General features: G+C 44.9%; 1 protein-coding gene across 1 annotated transcript; it reads right to left on the bottom strand.

The window, feature by feature from the left end:
* Positions 1-1,051: 1,051 nt before the first annotated feature.
* ALKBH1 (alkB homolog 1, histone H2A dioxygenase) lies at positions 1,052-21,067 on the bottom strand. Its single transcript, XM_057428687.1, has 6 exons — positions 20,930-21,067; positions 11,134-11,242; positions 7,723-7,885; positions 5,076-5,166; positions 3,098-3,291; positions 1,052-2,547 (listed from the first exon to the last, which is right to left on the bottom strand). Exons 1-6 carry the CDS (start codon positions 21,065-21,067, stop codon positions 2,118-2,120), a joined length of 1,125 nt encoding a protein of 374 aa, XP_057284670.1. The 3' UTR covers positions 1,052-2,117.
* Between the last annotated feature and the right edge of the window lie 10 nt (positions 21,068-21,077).

The following is a 21,077-nucleotide window of genomic DNA, read 5'->3' as shown; positions in this document are numbered from 1 at the left end:
AGCTCGGCACCACTCACTGGGAGTGAGTGAACAAGTTACCTGACTGGGTTTAAACCACGACACTCACTCACAATGGCATTAAATAATCTTGACTGCAAGTCAGCAAATTCTCAACTCAGTCACATCTAAACATAAGGCTTCAATGGGTTCGTTACTTCCCATGACCAGTTACTAAACGTTTGCAGCATTTACTACAATTTCAAAGTGGAGAGGATAAACAGTATGGTTTCTTGACCTTGAATCACAGGAACAATTGAATCCTGGAATAAATGGTTGCTTGTTTATTATATATTTGCAAGAAACTGAAGATAAATGAGAACCATGAACTTAAGCCTCACCCTGTGACATGAAGAAAGCAGCTCCAGTTCACATCTAGTTCCATGACTGTCTTCTATGAGCTGGAAGATTTTGCTTCCCTCTCAAGAGGGAGGAGCAGCCAGCCTGCCTTCTCACTGTCAGGAAAACAGACATTCCTCTTCCCTTCTCCACCTTCAGGTGTCACTAAAGGAGCTTTGCTGTTTTCTGAGACTTGGTCAACTTTCCTTTCTGTTCATGTAACCTCTCTGCATAACAGTATTCACTCTCCCAGGGCTCAGCTGTAAATGCACCAGGCCTAGAACACAGGACACATTTCTGGCATAGAACAAGATACTAAAACTTATATCTGATTACCTTAGACATTAAATTACTGAAGCTCTTTGCAGTGTTGCATAAGGAATTAATTGCACATACACGCATTCACTTGCTATGAAATAAACAGACCAGACATTTTACCCATGAGGAAAAGCTGTCACATCCATATTGAATAGGACTTGGATACTGCAGGCAACACCTCTCTGAACCTGCCCAAACCCTGAACTGCCCTTTAGCTAGGTAGCCCTGCAGACACACACAGGGATCCTTTACCAGAGCTGGCAGATGGCAGAGGCCATATCCAAAAGAAGCCTGGAGGGAACAGCACAAAGGATGTGGCAGCATTAACAATACACTGAATAACCAACAGGGAGAGAAAGAAAAGAAGAAAAAAGCCATTCCCAAACTGATATAGATCTTTAATTTAAAACTGAGTAAGTTTATTCATTGGGAAAGTGCAACAAAATACCCCAAGGATAGTGCATTCCACTCCAACAATTAAAATCACGTAAAAAACGAGATAGGAAGGTCTGAGCCTTAAAGAGAACTGGCACAAAAGCTGGTGCTTTTCTTTGTTTCTATATATTTATCTTTGGGTGGCAGAGATAGTCACTGATTAATTTTTTCGGTACTTTTCAACTTCATTTCTTCTAATGCAAGTCATTCTGTTCCTTAACAGATGCTGTCTTGGGACTGGAGGACCATAATCTGCAGGTACTTAAGAGGGGACAGTTTTTAAAGAATGGGGATATAGGGTTCAGTCACATACTCCCATCTAGGAGCTACTAGCCATTCTAAGTAGATATTGCCCCCAGCTGTTTCCCTCTAAAATATTAGGTATGCAAAAAGAGTCATTCTACTCATAAGAGCAGTTTCTGACACAGCTGAGGAGGTATAAGCAGGCAAGAGGAGAGCACAGGACTATAGCAAGCTTATAGTAGGTGCTGCTTGAGGGAGCTGCTAGTTTCCAATCACTGAACCAATTTTTGTGGTAGAGGTTAGCTTAGCCCTCTTGGAAATGCTGCAGGTAGGTCTCACACCCGTAGTGGCCTATTCTCACTCACACCTGCTACTGCACTTCAGCTGAGCAGGACAAGCCCAGTAGGATTCTTTAATCCTTCGCAATTACGTATCTTTTGCTAGCACTTTCTGCCCAATGATTTCAAAATACTTTATAAGCATCACTGTACCAAGCTTAAAATTCTTTGACACACAGGTATTTTAAATGGAACAGAGTACAACAAATGTCTGCAACAAAACAACAGAAGAGCTGCTCTCCTGGGTCCCAGTCCTGAACTCATCCTTCTTTTACTTTTAAATTCTTTTTCTCCTTTAACCTATTTTTTACAGCACAAATGACTTGATTTAGTCTGCAGAAGTTTATTAATCCCAATACTGACAAGTGACACCTAGTATGAATACATTAGTTCCCAATTCCACATGAAGATTGCCTGTCCAGTCCATGTCACCATGACCTCCTGGTCTCAGCTGTCTGTGTTTGTGTTTGGTTTATGTCTCTTGGTTCTGCTGTTCTCCTGATGGTGACCATCTTCAGAGGGTGCTTGGCCCTTTCCCTTTGTCCCAGATTCCTCTGGGAATTTCTGACCCTCAGCCAACACCTGCCGAATAGTCATATTGATGCGGGAAGACTGCAAGTACTTGGCACACACCTGCCAGTCCTCATCAGAGCTGTGCTCAATGACTGAGCCAACAGGAAGGTCTGAAGAAAGTCCTTGGTCCAGGCATGAAGGCAAAGCTGCTCCTTCAGGGTTGGGGAGGACCCGTGGCACAGCATGGTACAGGAGGCGACTGAAGCCAGACATCACCATGATATCTCCACTGTGCATGAACATTGCTGTTGGGGCCTCCTCCCGCTTCAGGCCCCCAAGCAAAAATATTGAGGACTGCCCAAAACTAGAGACAGTATGAGGATAGAGAAAGAAGACAAAACTAATTCAGGTAGAGAACAGTTATATGTACAGTTAAGAAAAGATTAGCAGCTAAATGCTTGTACAAAACCAAAACCAAACAAAAACAAAACCCAAACAAGCAAACCAGACAGGTCTCCTAGTAACAACTTTTAACAACTTTACAATGTGAGCATGGAAAACAGACTAAGAGGCCTGGTTCAAGGCAGTGTGAGCAGTTGCCTTGCCAGGTTTGAAGCTCTTCTGAGTTATTTCATTGTTGCCTGCTAGTACCAAACTGACACCGTACTAGAACAGAACTGTGCTCCGTGCAAAGAGCTCTTCCACCACAGGTGCCACATCCATGCTATTCAAGCAGTCTTCAGAGAAAAAATTATGACCTTGAGATACAGCTTTCTACTGTTCAAATCTTCAGAGGGTGAATATTATATATCCAATTAGCAAACTACATCATACTGACTTCCTAGAGCCATATACAACTATATAAAAAAGGAGACCAGTCCTTCCACAGCACTTGAGCATTTTCCTTGACTCACCTGAATGATAAAAGGGGACGAGAATGGTCTAGTTCAGACTCATCCACATGAATTCCCAGGGAGGAGTCAAAGTGATAGTAGTTCAAGATCCCTGCTTGGGCTTGGAAACCCCGGAACCCACAGGCTGCGGCCACTTGTTCTGACAGGAACGCAAGGTCTGAGGGGAAAGGAGTGTGGTGATTTGCTGAGTACTTCTGGAGGAAGGAGAGTGGGAAAAAAGTAAACACAAACCACATCCAGAACATCAGAGCAGAACATACAATTGAAAAACAAACACTGAATGAGAAGTCAGAAGTTTGGCTAACAGTCACAGAGTACATCATATTTATGACTACAACACAGGCAGAACTACAGCAAGTTTACCTCTTCATGTAATTCTGGGCCCATGCTAAGACTGCTAAGATAGAATTAATAGTGGAGTTACCATTATATCTTGATGGCAAACTTGAAGTCAGTAAGATTAGTACTTAAGGCTTGTACCAACATCCTGAGGATCTACTTGGTTACTACCTAAAGCTGCTAACTGAAAGACACAACTGTATCTCATTAACAGAACTTTGAAGAACAAGGAACAGAAATCAACTGCAAACCTACTTTTTCTCTCTCCCATGACTGACTCTCAGATGACTGGAAGGGAATAACTAAGTTTTTATTAAGGCACCCAATAATAGGCTGACATAGTAAATATAAGGCTGCAAGCAGATTTGGTTAAGTATCTGCAATAAGCTGATAAGACTGCATATTCACTCCACCATCCTTTTTCAGCCTCCATCTAACTCAGTTTTATGAAAAAGTTTATTTTGGTCAAGGGCCCCAAAATAGCTGTTACTTGGTGAGGCTGTATTATACTGGTTCAAAGTCACATCAGCAGCAGATTCTTCCTGCTGTCGCTCACCCCTGTGAAGAGAAGTAGTTTCTCAGAAGTAGCTGTCTTAAAGCACTCAAGGTCATTCTCACCTTAAGTAAAATCATAGAATAGTTAGGGTTGGAAAGGACCTTAAGATCATCAAGTTCCAACCCCCCTGCCATGGGCAGGGACACCTCACACTAAAATACCTCACCCAAGGCTCTGTCCAACCTGGCCTTGAACACCGCCAGGGATGGAGCATTCACAACTTCCCTCACTTCCCTCGACAACCCATTCCAGTGCCTCACCACCCTTACAGTAAAGAACTCCCTCCTTATATCCAATCTAAACTTCTCCTGTTTAAGTTTGAAACCATTACCCATTGTCCTATCACTATAGTCCCTGAGTCCATCCCCAGCATCCCTATAGCCCCCTTCAGATACTGGAAGGCTGCTATGAGGTCTCCACGCAGCCTTCTCTTCTCCAGGCTGCACAGCCCCAACTTTCTCAGCCTATCTTCATGCGGGAGGTGCTCCAGTCCCCTGATCATCCTCATGGCCCTTCTCTGGACTTGTGAGACCTCACTTGGAGTACTGTGTACAGTTCTGGTGTCCTCAAGATAAAAAAGACATGGAACTGTTGGAACAAGAGCAGAGTAGAGGGGCAGGATCACCTCCCTTGACCTGCTGATCACACTCCTTTTGATGCAGCCCAGGATAACTGGCTTTCTGGGCTGCGAGCGCACACTAAAGCCGGTTCATGTTAAGTTTCTCATCGACCAACACCGCCAAGTCTTTCTCCATAGGGCTGCTCTGAAGTAGTTTAAACCACGACAAATGCTTTTGTGACCATCCCTTTAGGTAGGGTAAAAATGAAATAGAGTCACAGGTCTAGGGCTGTATCTAATGCTACCAGTTACCTTACAATGGAAAGAGTGCAGCAATGGACTTTGCTGTTAAATCCTTCACAGTAAGCTAACAGAGACTGAAATTTTCTTTCAAGCATCGTTTGTTACAGCATTCCTTTAAGGCTGTCTTGTAGGATCATAAGCATTTTATTCCATGATATCGTCCTCTGTCTGCCATTCTGAGTGCTTACAGCAGGGAAAAATAAAGAACTTAGCTTCAATACCTTAGTATCCCAGTTATAATGGTAACCAAGTGTCACCCAGCGCAGCTTCTCCAATAAGCTTCTGGGCTCCCATTTACTGGAGCCCTTCTTTCTGCAAAGACAAAATGAATAGAATATGCATTAACTTCTGAGGGGTTTTCTGGTAGTGCAACAAACAGTAATAAGATTCATGCATCCATGTGACAGCCTATTAAAACAATCAATGCTGAACTTTTTTCAGTGCCATTATTTTTTTCCTCTAAAGACCCTGAAAAATCAGTTCATGCAACTTCTGCAAGCTATAGGACCTCCTGCCAACTGCTGCCAGTTTGAAAGCCTGTATTTTCAACATGGTACATAATTGATTATCAGATGGAGACAACACAGTGAACTGGTACAGATTTAGAAGTCAGAATTAAGCATGTACTGTTTGAGCAGCTGAATGTCAAAGTACAGAATCTGTGAAGATCTAAAAGCTGCAAACAAAAGGAAAAATATTCGAGGCACTTAATGGAAAATGACAAGAAAGGAGAATGCTTTGCCTCACAGTAAAATATATCAAGCTGCATGATGTTCCAAAGGACCATTAGTTCTACTACTTGGTACTTTTACAAGATGTCCTGAGGACAGACCAACGCAATGTCCAGTAAAAAGCAAGACTGCTCTAGCTATGACCGTACACTTCTTGTAATGTCAAGAAGTCTATATTGCAGGTGTCTCCTATCCAGACTGCTATGAAGGACAAAAACCTGCTCTTCTCAACTGTCAACCCTAATGCAGAGAGACTCAGGGGTCTGAAGCCACATGCCAATTTACCACTCTTACTTAATGATGGTGAAGGCACGAAGAGACCTCAGGGTGGGGCTTTTACTATGGCCTATGAAAAAATCCCTATGAAGTTATAAGAAGGGTAACTATAGTAAATCTGATAGAAACATGCTGGTAACAAATAAAAAAGGAAGCTACACATCTATCTGCTAGTCCAATTATTCCAGCAATTTCAGCTTCGTTTCTCAAGCTAAGTCATGTGTTACAGTAAGGAAAGAAAGGGAAATATACTCAGAATATCATCAGCTGCACCCGATGGTTGGCTCTCACAGCCTCATTAGTTCAGTAAAACATGCTGTCTTTTACAAAACAGATTCATATTTGTTCTGCCATGGTGAAGCCTCAACCAAGCACCTGGATTTAATGCACATTTCTACCTGCATACACATGTTGTTTCTGCCCTTCACCTATACCATACTAAGCTAAACCAGGAATAGCAGTAAAAGGCCAGTTTCTTTACCATTAGCAATTTTTTATAGCTCACTGATTATTGAAAAGTCATCTTTCCAGTATCCACCTCTGTCACAGGGCAGAGCCAACTGCAATTACTTTCACTACAGTGCTAGAGTGTTTGCACAACATCAGGAACACTAATACGCTCAGCAGGTCCTTATTTTTGCATGTGATTTCACACGATTGCTAAGGAGAGGAAAGTCCTGAGTGTTATGTATCTGGAAACAGCATGTTCCTACAACTGTAGGAGCAGGTGCTTCTACAAGAAAGCACAGAGAAATTCAGGTATAACTGCGTTCAAAAAGAGAACAAGACTGAACAGCTGGGGCTTTAGTCTGAAGCTGGTAAACAACTGCATCTATAAAATCCCCCCCAGCTTTTTCCTTGTACACAGGTTACACATATCCCTTGTAGGGATGCTCTAGCCTCTTTTATGCTTTTACTTGTCACCAGCACTTAAGAAAATACACAAACTCCACTCTTCAAAGAGGCACAGAATATCTTTCTAGGCACTGTGTAGACTCTCCCTACCTCATTATTCCTGTATCCTGAAAACAGCAGATAAGCCATGACCTGAGCACATTTATGCATCTTTCCAATGGCTTCAAAAAGCATTAAAATTGTTCCCAGACTTGGAAGTAGACAACTATTTAGTTAAGCACTCTATTTCTCCCCTCCCTGAATGCCTCTCAACTCTACACACAAGTTGGCTAGTTTCATCTGCTGTTCTCCAGGTAAAAAGAACTATACAGCACTTTGCTCACTTGAAGACTCAGGGAAGCGCTTAATAAAACCGCCAGCCATGACTTTTCCGAATGCTGTTTTTAACTGAACTGGATTCAGCTGCAAATTAACTTCTGTTCTGATCATTCTCTGTGCACACAGGAAGTGTTGCTGGGAAAAGCCTGCTGAGCTGGAACAGTACCTCACTTTTTCACCTGTAGGGCACAATGCACAATACTTTAAAGGAATCATTTTTCATCCTTGATGGAACACAGAAGAAAAGTGTCTAAATTTCTGTAACTAGTTCTGACTTAGCTTGGAAAACAGAAGTGGAGCCATAACTTCTCTCTTAGGTGCAAACATTTCAAAGTCCAAACCTTGCTTTTGCCATTACACATCTTGTAGATGTTAAACATATTTTTAGAGAAAAATCTCAGCATGTCAATTTTACTAAGAGACTCAGGGAGATGAGAGCTCTAGAGAACTCATTATCAAAAATGAGCCGTGAAATAAACAAGGTAATGATAAATACCCAGGTAACTAAAAGACTGTATACTGTGAATAGCATCTCTCTGATGTATTTTTTACAGGTGACTAACTAAAAAGGTTTTTAAAACCTTTGGACTCCATTATTTTTGACCACCAAACGTTTCTGTGGACTTACCTTAGCTGCTCCTTGCTCTGTCCCCACAGGTCAATGGTCTTCTCAGGAGCCATATGAAGGTCTAAATTGCAGACATTGGGTTTCTGGGGATATAGCTTGAGACACTGCTTCACCCAGTGACGCTGGCATCCCGGAAGGAAAGGATTCAGTATGAAAATAAACCCTGACAACAAGAGAGAAAAAAAAAAGGAGAAGGTAGAGAGAGAGTATAATTAGGCATTTCCCTTGTTTCTTCTAAAACTAGAGCCAAGGACAAGGGTACTGAAAGAAACAACTTAGACATACAACCACTGATTCTGCATGTAAGTTCATGAAATTTATTAACAGGTCTGAATAAGTAAGTTAAAACCTATTGCTTTTTCAGTACAAACAAACGGTGAACATAAGGTAGAAGGCAAGGAGGGCAGCCAACAACGGTCCAAGCAAAAAAATAACAATAAAGGACTTAATCTGTGTAAGGCATACTGATCATTGATCACAGCAGATAAAGGAGTAAGAACCATAAAGCAAATTGCTTTGGAGTAAATTTGATTTTCAAATGATTCAGCAAGATTCTTCTCTTGAACCCTGCAAAGTTAAAATAATTCTAGCCTAGTTCTTCTAGACTTCAAACTGTCCTTGTTGCTGCCTCTGAATTCACACTGTCTTCTTATTGCTGCTTCAGTGTCATGAACTGCAGAGAGCAGTACAGGAGCTGAGCAAGTCTCTAGTAATATAAACTGTCCTCTCCTCTGCTTCATGCTCATTTCCAGGTAAGTCTGATTGTATCCATCTTTGTATTTTGATATGGTAATATTCATCAAGTGGGCATGAAAGTCAAATTATGTCCCAAACTGCCTGCTGCTGCTGCAAATACTTTGCAGTCATTGTTAATTAACAACAAAAATAAACATGTAGATAGTCTGCACATTCGTTTAGCCAGGCACCTCTGGCACAGTTCAAGCAGCAGCCCAAATAAGAGGATTAGCAGAGATGTAATGGATTGATTTGGTCTATATCTTAGCAGACAAGAGTCCTTGACATGAGATCTGCCATCACTAGGAGTGCTAACAGGATTCTTCATTGGAGTTTTCTCCCCAGAACCCAAGGCAAGTTTCCTTCCAGGCCAGGGTCGACAGCATTGATGAGTGTCTGAAGGGAAGATGCTATTAATCTTTATTATACCTATGCTGAGAATCAAGGCATTCTCTCAAAGACTGTCAGTTCAGTAAAACTCGCCAACACAAAATTCACATACAAAGTTAGGTAAGGGTATAGGAGATAAAAAAGGAACAGGAGGTTTCGAGGTTTTGCCCTACTGTGACGTTTTGAACTTCTTGGTCATACCAAGTTAAACAGAGACAAAAAAACAGATGAAAAAGGAAGAAGCAAGGCTAGGAGTCTCAGCAGGATACAAACTTGCCTTGTGGCCTTATGACAGTGGTAATAAAGCACAGAAGAAGCTTCCCGCCAGCACATCTCACTGACCTCATAAGATAAAATTAACTAGTTAGAGCCTTCCGTGTATTAATAATGTACTGTCATTCATTTCACTCCACTCCCTGTACCATCAGACTATGGCAGCCTTCTGAAAGGTCTGGTTACAAGAAGTTTATTTGCCAGAACATTAAATTTACTTTCTGTTGGCCTCTGCATAGAACAGAACAATATTAGTGCCCTTCCCTTCAGCAGCTTTTGATGTGGGGCTCTCAAAGCGCCTTACTATATTAATGAAATTATGCTCTACTGTGTGTGTATTGTCTCCAGGTATTACTGAAGGAACTGAAGCCTGCAAGGCCTAGTTACACACTGAGCTGAGAACAAGAATCCAAATTTTATGACTCTTGTATCAGAAGCTTAGCACATGCTCCTGTCTCTCAAAACCTTTCCTTGCTTACTCCTAAGAAACCAGATTAGCCTAGATTTACAAAATCAAGAACTAAAAAGTGGTTTATTGCTAGGCTTCTGATGTTAAGAAAAGGAAAAAAAACCATGAATTTCTAATAGCTGGGGAGTTTTAGTATAAAATTCTATACTGACATTCAAGACTAACAGTTCCTGGGAAGGCAAACAGAGCTAGAAATCAGTGGCTTACCACACATGGGAGGAAAAAGAGCAAGAGATATATTTCTGTAGCAATCATTCTGAGCTGACTCAAGAACATCACAGACAAGCTTTGAAAGCAACACAGTTGAACCTCTTGGCCTTGAAAGAGTTGGTCTGAGTGGAATGGGCAAAAGATGACTACTTTGGGGATATGTATACCACAGGAATCTGCCTTGAGGAAGTAAGTGCAGTTCTCTTACTGCAGCAAAATCTTATGGCACACTAGGAATTAATTTACACTTAGTCTCCAGCCTCAGTCAGAGGAAGGGTAAGACATGCAGATGTCTAGCAACAAGAACAACCTCTCATCAAACCAACTTGTGTCAGTTACAAAGATCCAAAGGCAGCACTGCCCACATCTCACAGAACTCAAGACAGAACTCAACAGAAATTCATCCAGATTCCTTAGTTTTATATTTCATTGCTCACTGTGGGAACAAAACCAAATGAGTTTTTTTCCATTTGGCCAGAGTCAAGCTAAAGAAATTCTAACTTATTTTAGTGGGCTATTGGGGCAGTTGGTTAAGTATCTTATAGTGCTTTAGGATGTCTGGATAAAGGTAGCTGGAAAAGGATAAAATACTATTCTTGTCTGCACAAGACTTGATTCTAAACACAAGTGAGAATTTGTTAATGTATTTGCATTTCATTTTAATGAAATGTTTTCTTTGTCAAAAGTGGAAGAAAAATGCACTTAAGTAGAACACTTGTGATTTACCCCCCCTCCATACAATTGTTAGGAAAGACAGACAGATGTAAAATGACAAGCGAGATCAAACGAGGGCAGCTATAATGTGACAGGTAAGTGGAACAAAAAAATTTATAGTGGCAATAAGAGGTGGAAGTCTTTCTCCTGAATTTATTAAATTCCCTGTGTATTACCATGCCAGATGACTAGTGTGGCTGCCACAGTTTCAGAAATGGTAGGTTGGCTTCATAGCAACTCACACAGACACTGACTGCAGTACAGATGAACCAGAAGAATGGTTCTTTTCTAATGTTCATGATATATGTTGAGGAAAAATAGATGCTATAGAAATATAAACATCTCTATCAAGGGCAACAGGAATCCATCCTCATGAGGGATGCTCTGGTTGATCAGAGACTGTGAAACAAAAGGCCCTTCTGTTCTCACTTTCATATATATTGCTGTATCCCACCCTTCAGTTGACTTGTTTGTCCTCCCGCACTTAAAATAACATTAAATTACACTTTAGCAAACCAAAGTAGCTTTTTCAGGCAGGGCAGAGGGGGCAAGATGGAAGACGCCTGAATCCAAAGGAACAAGGTTGTGTTTAATTATTCTTGAAATCAAGAAATACATACCTGGATAACCTTTAAGGCCATAGGCTTTCCACTGGCTAACTGGCTGTAATCCTGCTCTGTAGGCATCTTGATCACTGACTGATGAAATACTGAGCTGTGATCTGACCACCTGGCAAAAGAAAACAGATTAGTTATAAAAAGGAAGAAAAATAAAACTCATCCAAACCCAGCACCTATGAGAAAGAGTGCTATCATATTCCACACTAAGTCTTGTGAAAATGCCAACTGTACCACAAAACGAAGCAACTGTGACCATAACAGGGCATGCTGCTAACAGAGCTAGTATGTACTCCGTGCAGGAGTTAAACTGTACTACAGTTTTCACAATACCTAAGGATCAGGAGAGATGTCCTCCATTCATTAAAAAAAGCCCTGAACAATTCATACCAATGAGAAAAAAATGGCACTATTTGTCCATTTCCATAGTACAGCCACATCTTTATAAAACATTCTAGTAATTATCAATCTTCATTAGAGAGCAATATACCCATAACACTTCATACCTTCAAAGAACATTCCAAATACAAGTTGCTAGTGATACCATAGGGTAGCTGACTATTCTGTTATTCATAGAACAAGCAGTAATACAGTGATCAAGTAGCCAAAGTTGTCTGATGTGAAGTACTGCAGAAATCCAGTAAATCCCTAATACCACATTGACAGTTCTGTTTTCAACAGCAGGGCCAACAGCTCAAGGCTTAGCAAGATACATTTTCTTGACATACTCTCTTGGGTAGCAATAACACATGTATTTAAGATGCAGTAAACCAACACTTGCTGTCAAAACCAAACTCATCCACTGTGTTCCCACCCCCTCCCTTAGGGCTGAGAATCATCTTGCGGTTCATGGCAGAGAGGCCGGTTAGTTTTGTCCTGGCTTAGTTCCCCAGGCCAGCTCTCCATGTAGCTCATGTAGCTATACAGAAGTACAGCTCATTGTCGTGGTTTAAACCCAGTCAGGTAACTTGTTCACTCACTCCCAGTGAGTAGTGCCGAGCTGACAACAATCGAGGTCCGTGTCCGCCCCCCCCCCCCCCCCCCCCCCCGCCCCGCCCCGGGGCTCTCCCCTTCCCCGCTCCCGGAGGAACGGGGAGGAGGACTGAGAGAGTGCAACTCCTACGGGTTGAGACAAGAACAGTCCAGCAACAAATCACCACCGCTACTGTCAGCTAAAACAATGATAAGGGAAAATAACAAGGGAAGAGAATACGATACCACCGGCCAAGAAAGCGAGTTCCACCCGGAAGTCCCTGTCCTTCCGGGTAACTCCCAGTTACCCCCCACCCCGGGCATGACGTGCTGTGGTATGGAATACCTCCCCGGCTAGCCCGGGTCAGGCGCCCCGTCTCTGCTTCCTCACAGCTTCCCCTCCTCCCTGGCAGAGCATGAGCCTCACAGAGTCCTTGGTCAGGGTAAACATCACTTAGCAACAACCAAAAACATCGGCTTCACCAACACTGTTCTCAAGCTAGAAGTCAAAACACAGCACTGCACCAGTTAACACAAAGGAAAAACATGACTGCTACTGCTGAACCCAGGACATTATCCACCCCTTATTCCATACCATTCACGTCATGCTCAGATCCCACATTTTCAATACACCATTGCTCTCCCACATATATACATCCATATACATACAGACCAAGAGGAAAAAATCATTTTCTTAGTGCATGGACCAATCCCTATAATGCTGCCGAGTCCATTCGGTCCATGATGTTCCAAGTTCATTCTCTGTTGGGATGATGGCTGGAGGGAAGTCAGGGCCAGTCGCTGGTGACCTGGAGACATCTAGTTGATGGGCTATAAAAGCATTACACAGCAGGCAACAGCATACAATTGAGTTCACTGGCTGTTTTCCCCTAAAATCAAATCCCCTTGAGGTATACATAGGACTTCCCCATCTTCCCGCATTACCCACCAAGTATATCCAGGTCCCTGAGCAAAAGCAATCCCACGAGTGGGTTTGCCTTTACCTGAAGCAGGAATAACCCAGACTGTCTTCCCCAGCAAATTCTTCATATGCACCACGGGAACTTTGTCCCCCTCTACAATATGTAAAAGTTCTGACTGGGCTGGGCCGGCCCTGTTGGCAGATCCTCTGGTGTTGACCAACCAGGTGGCCTTTGGTAAATGTGTATCCCAATGCTTGAAAGTTCTCCCACCCATCGCTCTCAGTGTAGTTTTTAACAGCCCATTGTACCGTTCAATTTTCCCAGAGGCTGGTGCATGGTAGGGGATGTGATATACCCACTCAATGCCATGCTCTTTGGCCCAAATATCTATAAGGTTATTCCGGAAATGAGTGCCATTGTCTGACTCAATTCTCTCTGGGGTGCCGTGTCACCACAAAATCTGTTTCTCAAGGCCCAGGATAGTGTTCCAGGCAGTGGCATGGGGCACAGCGTATGTTTCCAGCCACCCGGTGGTTGCTTCCACCATGGTAAGCACATGGCGCTTGCCTTGGCGGGTTGGTGGCAGTGTGATATAGTCAATCTGCCAGGCCTCCCCATATTTATACTTCAACCATCGTCCTCCATACCAAAGAGGCTTTAACCGCTTGGCTTGTTTAATTGCAGCACATGTTTCACACTCATGAATAACCTGGGCAATAGTGTCCATTGTTAAGTCCACCCCTCGATCACGGGCCCATCTATATGTTGCATCTCTGCCCTGATGGCCTGAAGTGTCATGGGCCCACCGGGCCAAAAATAATTCACCTTTATGTTGCCAATCTATGTCCATCTGAGCCACTTCAATCTTAGCCGCTTTATCCACTTGTTGGTTGTTCTGGTGTTCCTCAGTGGCCCGACTCTTGGGTACATGGGCATCTACATGACGTACCTTCACCACCAGGTTCTGCACCCGGGCAGCAATATCTTTCCACAGTGCAGCAGCCCAGATGGGTTTACCTCTGCGTTTCCAGTTGCTCTGCTTCCATTGCTTCAACCACCCCCACAGGGCATTTGCCACCATCCATGAGTCAGTATAGAGATAAAGTACTGGCCACTTTTCTCGTTCAGCAATGTCCAGGGCCAGCTGGATGGCTTTCACCTCGGCAAACTGACTCGATTCACCCTCTCCTTCAGCAGTTTCTGCAACTTGTCGTCCAGGACTCCATACAGCTGCCTTCCATCTCCGATGCTTTCCCACAATACGGCAAGAGCCATCAGTAAACAAGGCATACTGCTTTTCACTTTCTGACAGTTTATTATATGGTGGGGCCTCTTCAGCGCGCACCACCTCCTCCTCTGGTGACATTCCGAAATCTTTGCCCTCTGGCCAGTCCATGATGACTTCTAGAATGCCTGGACGACTGGGATTTTCTGTTCAAGCTCATTATGTAATTAGTGCAGCCCATTTACTCCATGTAGCATCAGTTGCATGATGTGTAGAGGAGACCCTGCCTTTGAACATCCAGCCCAGCACGGGCAGCCGGGGTGCCAGGAGGAGCTGTGCTTCAGTGCCAATCACTTCCGAAGCAGCTCGAACCCCTTCATAGGCTGCCAGTATCTCTTTCTCAGTTGGGGTATAGCTGGCCTCAGATCCTTTGTATCCCCGACTCCAAAAGCCGAGGGGTCGACCTCGAGTCTCCCCTGGAGCTTTCTGCCAGAGGCTCCAGGTAGGACCGTTCTCCCCAGTGTACAGCTGCAGTGTACAGCACATTTTTTACATCTGGCCCGGTCCGGACTGGTCCAAGGGCTACTGCGTGAACTATCTCGCGTTTAATTTGCTCAAAGGCTTGTTGCTGCTCAGGGCCCCATTTAAAATCATTCTTCTTCCGGGTCACATGATAGAGAGGGCTTACAATCGAACTGTAATTTGGGATGTGCATTCTCCAGAACCCCACTGCACCCAAGAAAGCTTGCGTTTCTTTCTTATTAGTTGGTGGAGACATTGCTGTTATCTTGTTGATCACATCTGTGGGGATCTGTCTATGTCCATCTTGCCATTTTATTCCCAAAAACTGAATCTCCTGTGCAGGTCCCTTGACCTTACTCCGTTTTATGGCAAAACCGGCTTTCAGCAGGATTTGGACTATTTTCCTCCCTTTCTCAAAGACTTCTTCCGCTGTATCGCCCCACACAATAATGTCATCAATGTATTGCAGGTGTTCTGGAGCTTGCCCCTGTTCCAGTGCAGTCTGGATCAGTCCATGGCAAATGGTAGGGCTGTGTTTCCACCCCTGGGGCAGTCGGTTCCAAGTGAACTGGACACCCCTCCAAGTAAAAGCAAACTGTGGCCTGCACTCTGCTGCCAAAGGAATTGAGAAAAATGCATTGGCAATATCAATCGTGGCATACCACTTGGCTGCCTTTGACTCTAGTTCATACTGAAGTTCTAGCATGTCCGGTACGGCAGCACTCAATGGTGGTGTGACTTCATTCAGGCCACGATAGTCTACTGTTAGTCTCCATTCTCCATTAGACTTTCGCACTGGCCATATGGGGCTATTGAAGGGTGAGCGGGTCCTGCTGATCACCCCCTGACTCTCCAGTCTACGGATCAACTGATGGATGGGAATCAGGGAGTCTCGGTTGGTGCGATATTGCCGCCGGTGCACTGTTGTGGTTGCGATTGGCACTGGTTGTTCTTCGACTTTCAGCAACCCCACAGCAGAGGGATCTTCTGAGAGACCAGGCAAGGTGGACAGCTGCTCAATTTCCTCAGTCTCCAAAGCAGCAATACCAAAAGCCCACCGGTACCCTTTTGGGTCTTTGAAGTACCCTCTCTTGAGGTAGTCTATGCTGAGAATGCATGGAGCCTCTGGACCAGTCACAATAGGGTGCTTTTGCCATTCCCTCCCAGTCAGGCTGATTTCAGCCTCCAGCACAGTCAACTCTTGGGATCCTCCTGTTACTCCAGAAATATAGATGGGTTCCACCCCTTGACAGCTTGATGGCATCAGGGTACACTGTGCACCAGTATCTACTAGAGCCTTATACTTCTGTGGGACTGATGTGCCAGGCCATCTGATCCACACAGTCCAGTAAATCCGATTGTCCCCTACCTCCACCTGGCTGGAGGCAGGGCACCTCTAATGGTCGTCACAGCATTGGACACTTAAGTCGTGTTGAAAGGGATTATTCTTCATTATCACAGGAGCTGGAGTAAAATCAGCTCTTCCACTCCATCTGGGAAACTGCTCACCAGAGACTGAAGCCGTAGCTCTCATGGGATGATCAGTCTTGGCCCTTGCTCCCCTCTTCAGTTCACTCACCCGTTCCTCCAAAGCTGAAGTAGGTTTTCCATCCCACTTTGTCATGTCTTCTCCGTGATCCAGCAGGTAAAACCATAGGGTACCCCGTGGCGTATACCTTCTGTATCTCCTCTCTTGAACAACAGGACGCCTTTTGTTAATAGCTGAGACGTGTGTTGGTACACGTGAGGAGCTGGATAAATCAGATACATCGTCCCTCAATTTTTCGAGGTCCTGGGACAGTTTTTCACAGCTGAGATGATGGAAGGGGTGAGATTGTCTTCGAACTCTCGGAGTTTATGAACCATTTCATCCACTGTTAGTGGTACTATGTCATTCCAGGTCACTGTTGCCAATGAATGGGCATATGATGACGGTGCATTCCGTGTAAGTTTTCGCCACATGGGTCGTGTACATTCAACTTCATCTGGATCTATAGGTGTATCCCCGTTATTCGGCTTGATGTGATAGATCATCTCTACGATGGCCGATTCCCTCAGAGACTGGATGCCTTTGTCTATAGTAGTCCACTTGGCCGAACGACTCGTAACATCGTCCTTGTACGGAAACCTTTCTTTCACAGCTGCCAAGAGCCTCCTCCAAAGACTGAGGGACTTTTTCTCTCTTGCAATTGCTTTGTCAATTCCCCCTTCTCTAGCAAGTGATCCCAGCTGCTTGGCTTCTGTACCTTCTAGTTCGTGACCATCGGCCCCATTGTCCCAGCATCGGAGTAACCAGGTGATGATGTGCTCCCCTGGTTGACGGGTAAAATCTTTTCGCATATTCCGCAGCTCGGTTGAGGTCCGAGGTCGAGAAGTTACCTCTTCTTCTTCTTCTTCGTCATGTGAGGATGACTCCTGATCAGATTCTGGGCCGGGTGGTGAATTCATTGGTTCTTCATCTCGCTTCACCCTTTTTGCCTCCTTTTTGCTTGTTCTCTTGTGTACAGGGGCAACTGATATTGGTACGAATTGGTCCTCTGGTTTGGCTGCAGTGATTATCACTGTGGTTTGAGTAGCGACTGTACTTGTTGCTGGGGGTGGTGTAGCTGCTGTACTTGGAGCTGGGGTAACCGCGCTGTCTGTGGCAGTTGAAGTTTGAGCAGCTGCTGTACTTGCTGCTGGGGTAGCTGCGCAGTTCATTGCAGCCAAAGTTTGAGTAGCGACTGTCACTTTGCCCTCAAATCCGCCGACATTCTTTTCCTTTTGAAGGTGCTGGATAGTGTTGAACAAGGCCCTGTAAGCATAGGCCAAGCCCCAGCACGTTGCCGTGATTTGTCCATCTCTGGTATGGCCAGAATGACCACACACCTCATTTAAGTGTTTTACTAATTCTTCTGGATTTTGCAGTTGTTCGGTAGTGAAATTCCAAAGTACTGGAGGGGCCCACTGACCTAGATACTTGCCCATACTATCCCACACACCCTGCCACTCATGGCTGTCCAGCCTCTGGGAAAATCTCTCGGTCCTCCTACATCGTCGTTTGACCCCAGACAAGACCCAAACCTGAATCTGCTTAACTCTTGAAATCAGTAGTGGGCAAAACACACTCTGTATGCGTGTTAGCATGGTGATTCCCATCACCATCAGCAAACAAGTCTCAACAGCATTAAAAGGCCATTCAAAAAATTCAAAACTCTCAAATGTAAATGGTCTGGGGGGACGACTAGGAGGGTAAAAGAATGTCTCCTTCACAGGTTGAGCACCTGAGGAGGAGAAAAAAGATGTGTAATTGCTAAGCACCTCCATCATATACCTCCCAAAGTATAAAGGTGGTGACCACACTGGGAACACAAGCCAGATCAGTTTCATGATCAATGATTCTATTGTATTACAAGTCATTACCATAAAGTACAATGGGATAAAAACCTTAGCCCAAGCCCCACACTTGAAAAACACTAATACAGCCAATACCGGATGGACGTAAGATATGATATACTGAAACTGTGAGATCAAGAGGAAAAACCTTGAGAGCCAATAAATCAGCATTGTGGCGAGTGACTATCAATCCAGTTAGATCTGTCGTTATCTCAACCCTTTGTGCCCCACGTTGGGCGCCAAAAAGAACTGCCGTGGTTTAAACCCAGTCAGGTAACTTGTTCACTCACTCCCAGTGAGTGGTGCCGAGCTGACAACAATCAAGGTCCGTGTCCGTCTCCCCCCCCCCCCCCCCGCACCGGGGCTCTCCCCTTCCCTGCTCCCGGAGGAACGGGGAGGAGGATCGAGAGAGTGCAACTCCTACGGGTTGAGACAAGAACAGTCCAGCAACAAATCACCACCGCTACTATCAGCTAAAACAATGATAAGGGAAAATAACAAGGGAAGAGAATACGATACCACCGGCCAAGAAAGCGAGTTCCACCCGGAAGCCCCTGTCCTTCCGAGTAACTCCCAGTTACCCCCCACCCCGGGCATGACGTGCTGTGGTATGGAATACCTCCCCGGCTAGCCCGGGTCAGGCGCCCCGTCTCTGCTTCCTCACAGCTTCCCCTCCTCCCTGGCAGAGCATGAGCCTCACAGAGTCCCTGGTCAGGGTAAACATCACTTAGCAACAACTGAAAACATCGGCTTCACCAACACTGTTCTCAAGCTAGAAGTCAAAACACAGCACTGCACCAGTTAACACAAAGGAAAAACATGACTGCTACTGCTGAACCCAGGACACTCATGTAAGGAAAGACCTGGCCAGGCATAGTGGGAATAAGATGGCAGACACAAGCAAGACTTTGTTTATGATAACTTAAAGCGTATATGAAAGTAAGGCCTTTGCACACAAACTCTGCAGCGCTGAATATGTAAATCAGTCTGCAGGCTGACAGCTCTGGTTAACATCTTCTGGGTAAATTACCTACATAGAATTTGTAAGAAAATTTTAGACCAGTGCTGGGCAGCAGCCTCTGGCAACGTGGTTTTCGATCAACAAATTTTTTAGCTCTTTGTCAAAAGCAGCTTTGCAACTGCCAGCCTTGAAGAGCTTAGTTCAGAGTCCTGCCTGCAGGGCATCCCCAGAAAGCCTCTTCCTTCAACTAAGACTGTCACCTCTCTGCCTTCTCAAACTGCTTACACATCAGCTGCTGTCAGGACTTCTGGAGAGCAGGAGCTGTTCTATGCTGAAGAACTACATGTGCTGAATCAGTTAAATAAGCCTGGTATTGGGGCAGCTGGTATGTCACACTTCACTGAAGAGCTCAATCACTTGAAGCAGTTTTCTGACAGAAAAGGAACAAGAGTATCTGGGCCAATCTGCCTGGCCTGTAGCTCTTCTTAAAGAGAAAAGGCAGATGTTCTTAACCTGCAGGAAAGAGGAATAAAAGGTGCTTTCTCTAGTAAGCTATCAACTTATCTTAGAAGGTAACAGGTGCAAAAAGAATGGTATGAAGAGGGAACAGATGCTTGTGATGCTTTCAAGTACTTTGGATTTCCCAGAAGGGCTGTAACGCTGGAATCCTTTATTTGATAAAGGATTGCTGCAAGCTCAAGACAGGCTGAAATGTTAACACATCCCTTGTTTAATGCTAATGCCTTGAACAATTTCATACGGGTCAAGTTTTATGCCCCATTACAATATCAAAATTTTACTCTGAAAAGACAGTAAAATATATATTGTAATAGAACAGTAAAAAGCAAAGGCTAAGCATTTGAACTACAAAAAATTAGGGAAGATTTAATTTTAACTATATTCCCTACTCCCTTTTTTTCATACAGGCTCATGTACAGAAAATCCCAGGTTAACAACACTTCAGCAGACATCCACTATCCTTTTGTGAGGTGATAAAACAGAAAATGAGTGTAAAGGATCACTTGTCACTGAGGACATAGCAAACCATGACAGTGACTACTTTGAGATGCACTCCTGCCTGTGTGCCCTGAGGGCTATGACGAATTCTTGCTATACAGGAGTAAGACAGGAGAACACGCTTTACCAAGGAAAGACAGCACGAATCCTGGGTGTGCACTGTGCTGATCTCGGCTCCCTCTTCGGCTCACCGAGGTATTCTCGGGCCAAGACAAGGATAATCAGGTCCAGGAAAGAGTGTCAGCTCCAACAGTGAGACTTGCTTTTTTCTGCCCGTATGTTCCTTTGCTTCCCTTAAGTATCATGTGGTCCTACAACATGCTTCAAAAGCCCCTTACTGCAGCATAGAGAGCTAATTAAACATTATGGGAATAAACAAACATAAGCAGAAGCAGTCAATCTGTGAGTAGACTGTGCGATGGCCAGGGCAGCCAGGACAGCAGTTTGTGACCCTGCACCCCATGGGCAGCTAGCCCAAAGAGGCCCTGGATCCACGGGCAGAGGGACCCTCAGAGCTTCTCAATCTCTTCGTCAGCGGCTCATCTCTAACCACGCAACCAGCGTTTAAACGTTATAGCGACCCGTAAGAGGATCAGCGCTGTCGGGCACCGTAACGAGATGGCGTTAGAGACTTCGCTTCGAGCGCGAAGAGCAACAGCAAATGCAAAAAGCAGGCTGCAGCACCGCGCTGAAACACCGCGACACCGCATGGAGAGCGGGGCGGGACGGAACGGACGAGCTCGCAGTGCGCCGCACCAGCCGGCCCCTCACCGCGGGGCGAGGGTAGGAGGAGCCCGGCGTTACCTGGCCCCCCGGCACGGAGAAGTCCACCACGCCCCGCAAGTCCGACGCGTCGCGCTGCCGGTAGAAACGAAAAAGCCGGCGGAAGGCATCCTCCCCGCCCTCCCGGCTCAGGGCCGCCGCCGCCGCCATTTTGGCCATGCCGCGGCGG

The sequence above is a fragment of the Pezoporus wallicus genome, unplaced genomic scaffold (assembly GCF_028554395.1).
Source record: "Pezoporus wallicus isolate ANWC-B61680 ecotype Strahan unplaced genomic scaffold, APGP_CSIRO_Pwel_v1 contig_3486, whole genome shotgun sequence".
NCBI classification, from domain to species: Eukaryota; Metazoa; Chordata; class Aves; order Psittaciformes; family Psittacidae; genus Pezoporus; species Pezoporus wallicus.
The sequence above is the reverse complement of the archived record's forward strand: the minus strand, read 5'-3'. Positions and strand labels throughout refer to the sequence as shown.

Excerpts from the sequence above, each read along its gene's own strand:
- ALKBH1 (XM_057428687.1), bottom strand. The coding sequence starts at position 21,067 with ATGGCCAAAATGGCGGCGGCGGCGGCCCTGAGCCGGGAGGGCGGGGAG. Across the intron at positions 5,167-7,722 it reads CAGAGCAAGGAGCAGCTAAG|AAAGAAGGGCTCCAGTAAAT; the intron begins GTAAGTCCACAG and ends TTGTCTTTGCAG. Across the intron at positions 2,548-3,097 it reads CGTCCCCTTTTATCATTCAG|TTTTGGGCAGTCCTCAATAT; the intron begins GTGAGTCAAGGA and ends TACTGTCTCTAG.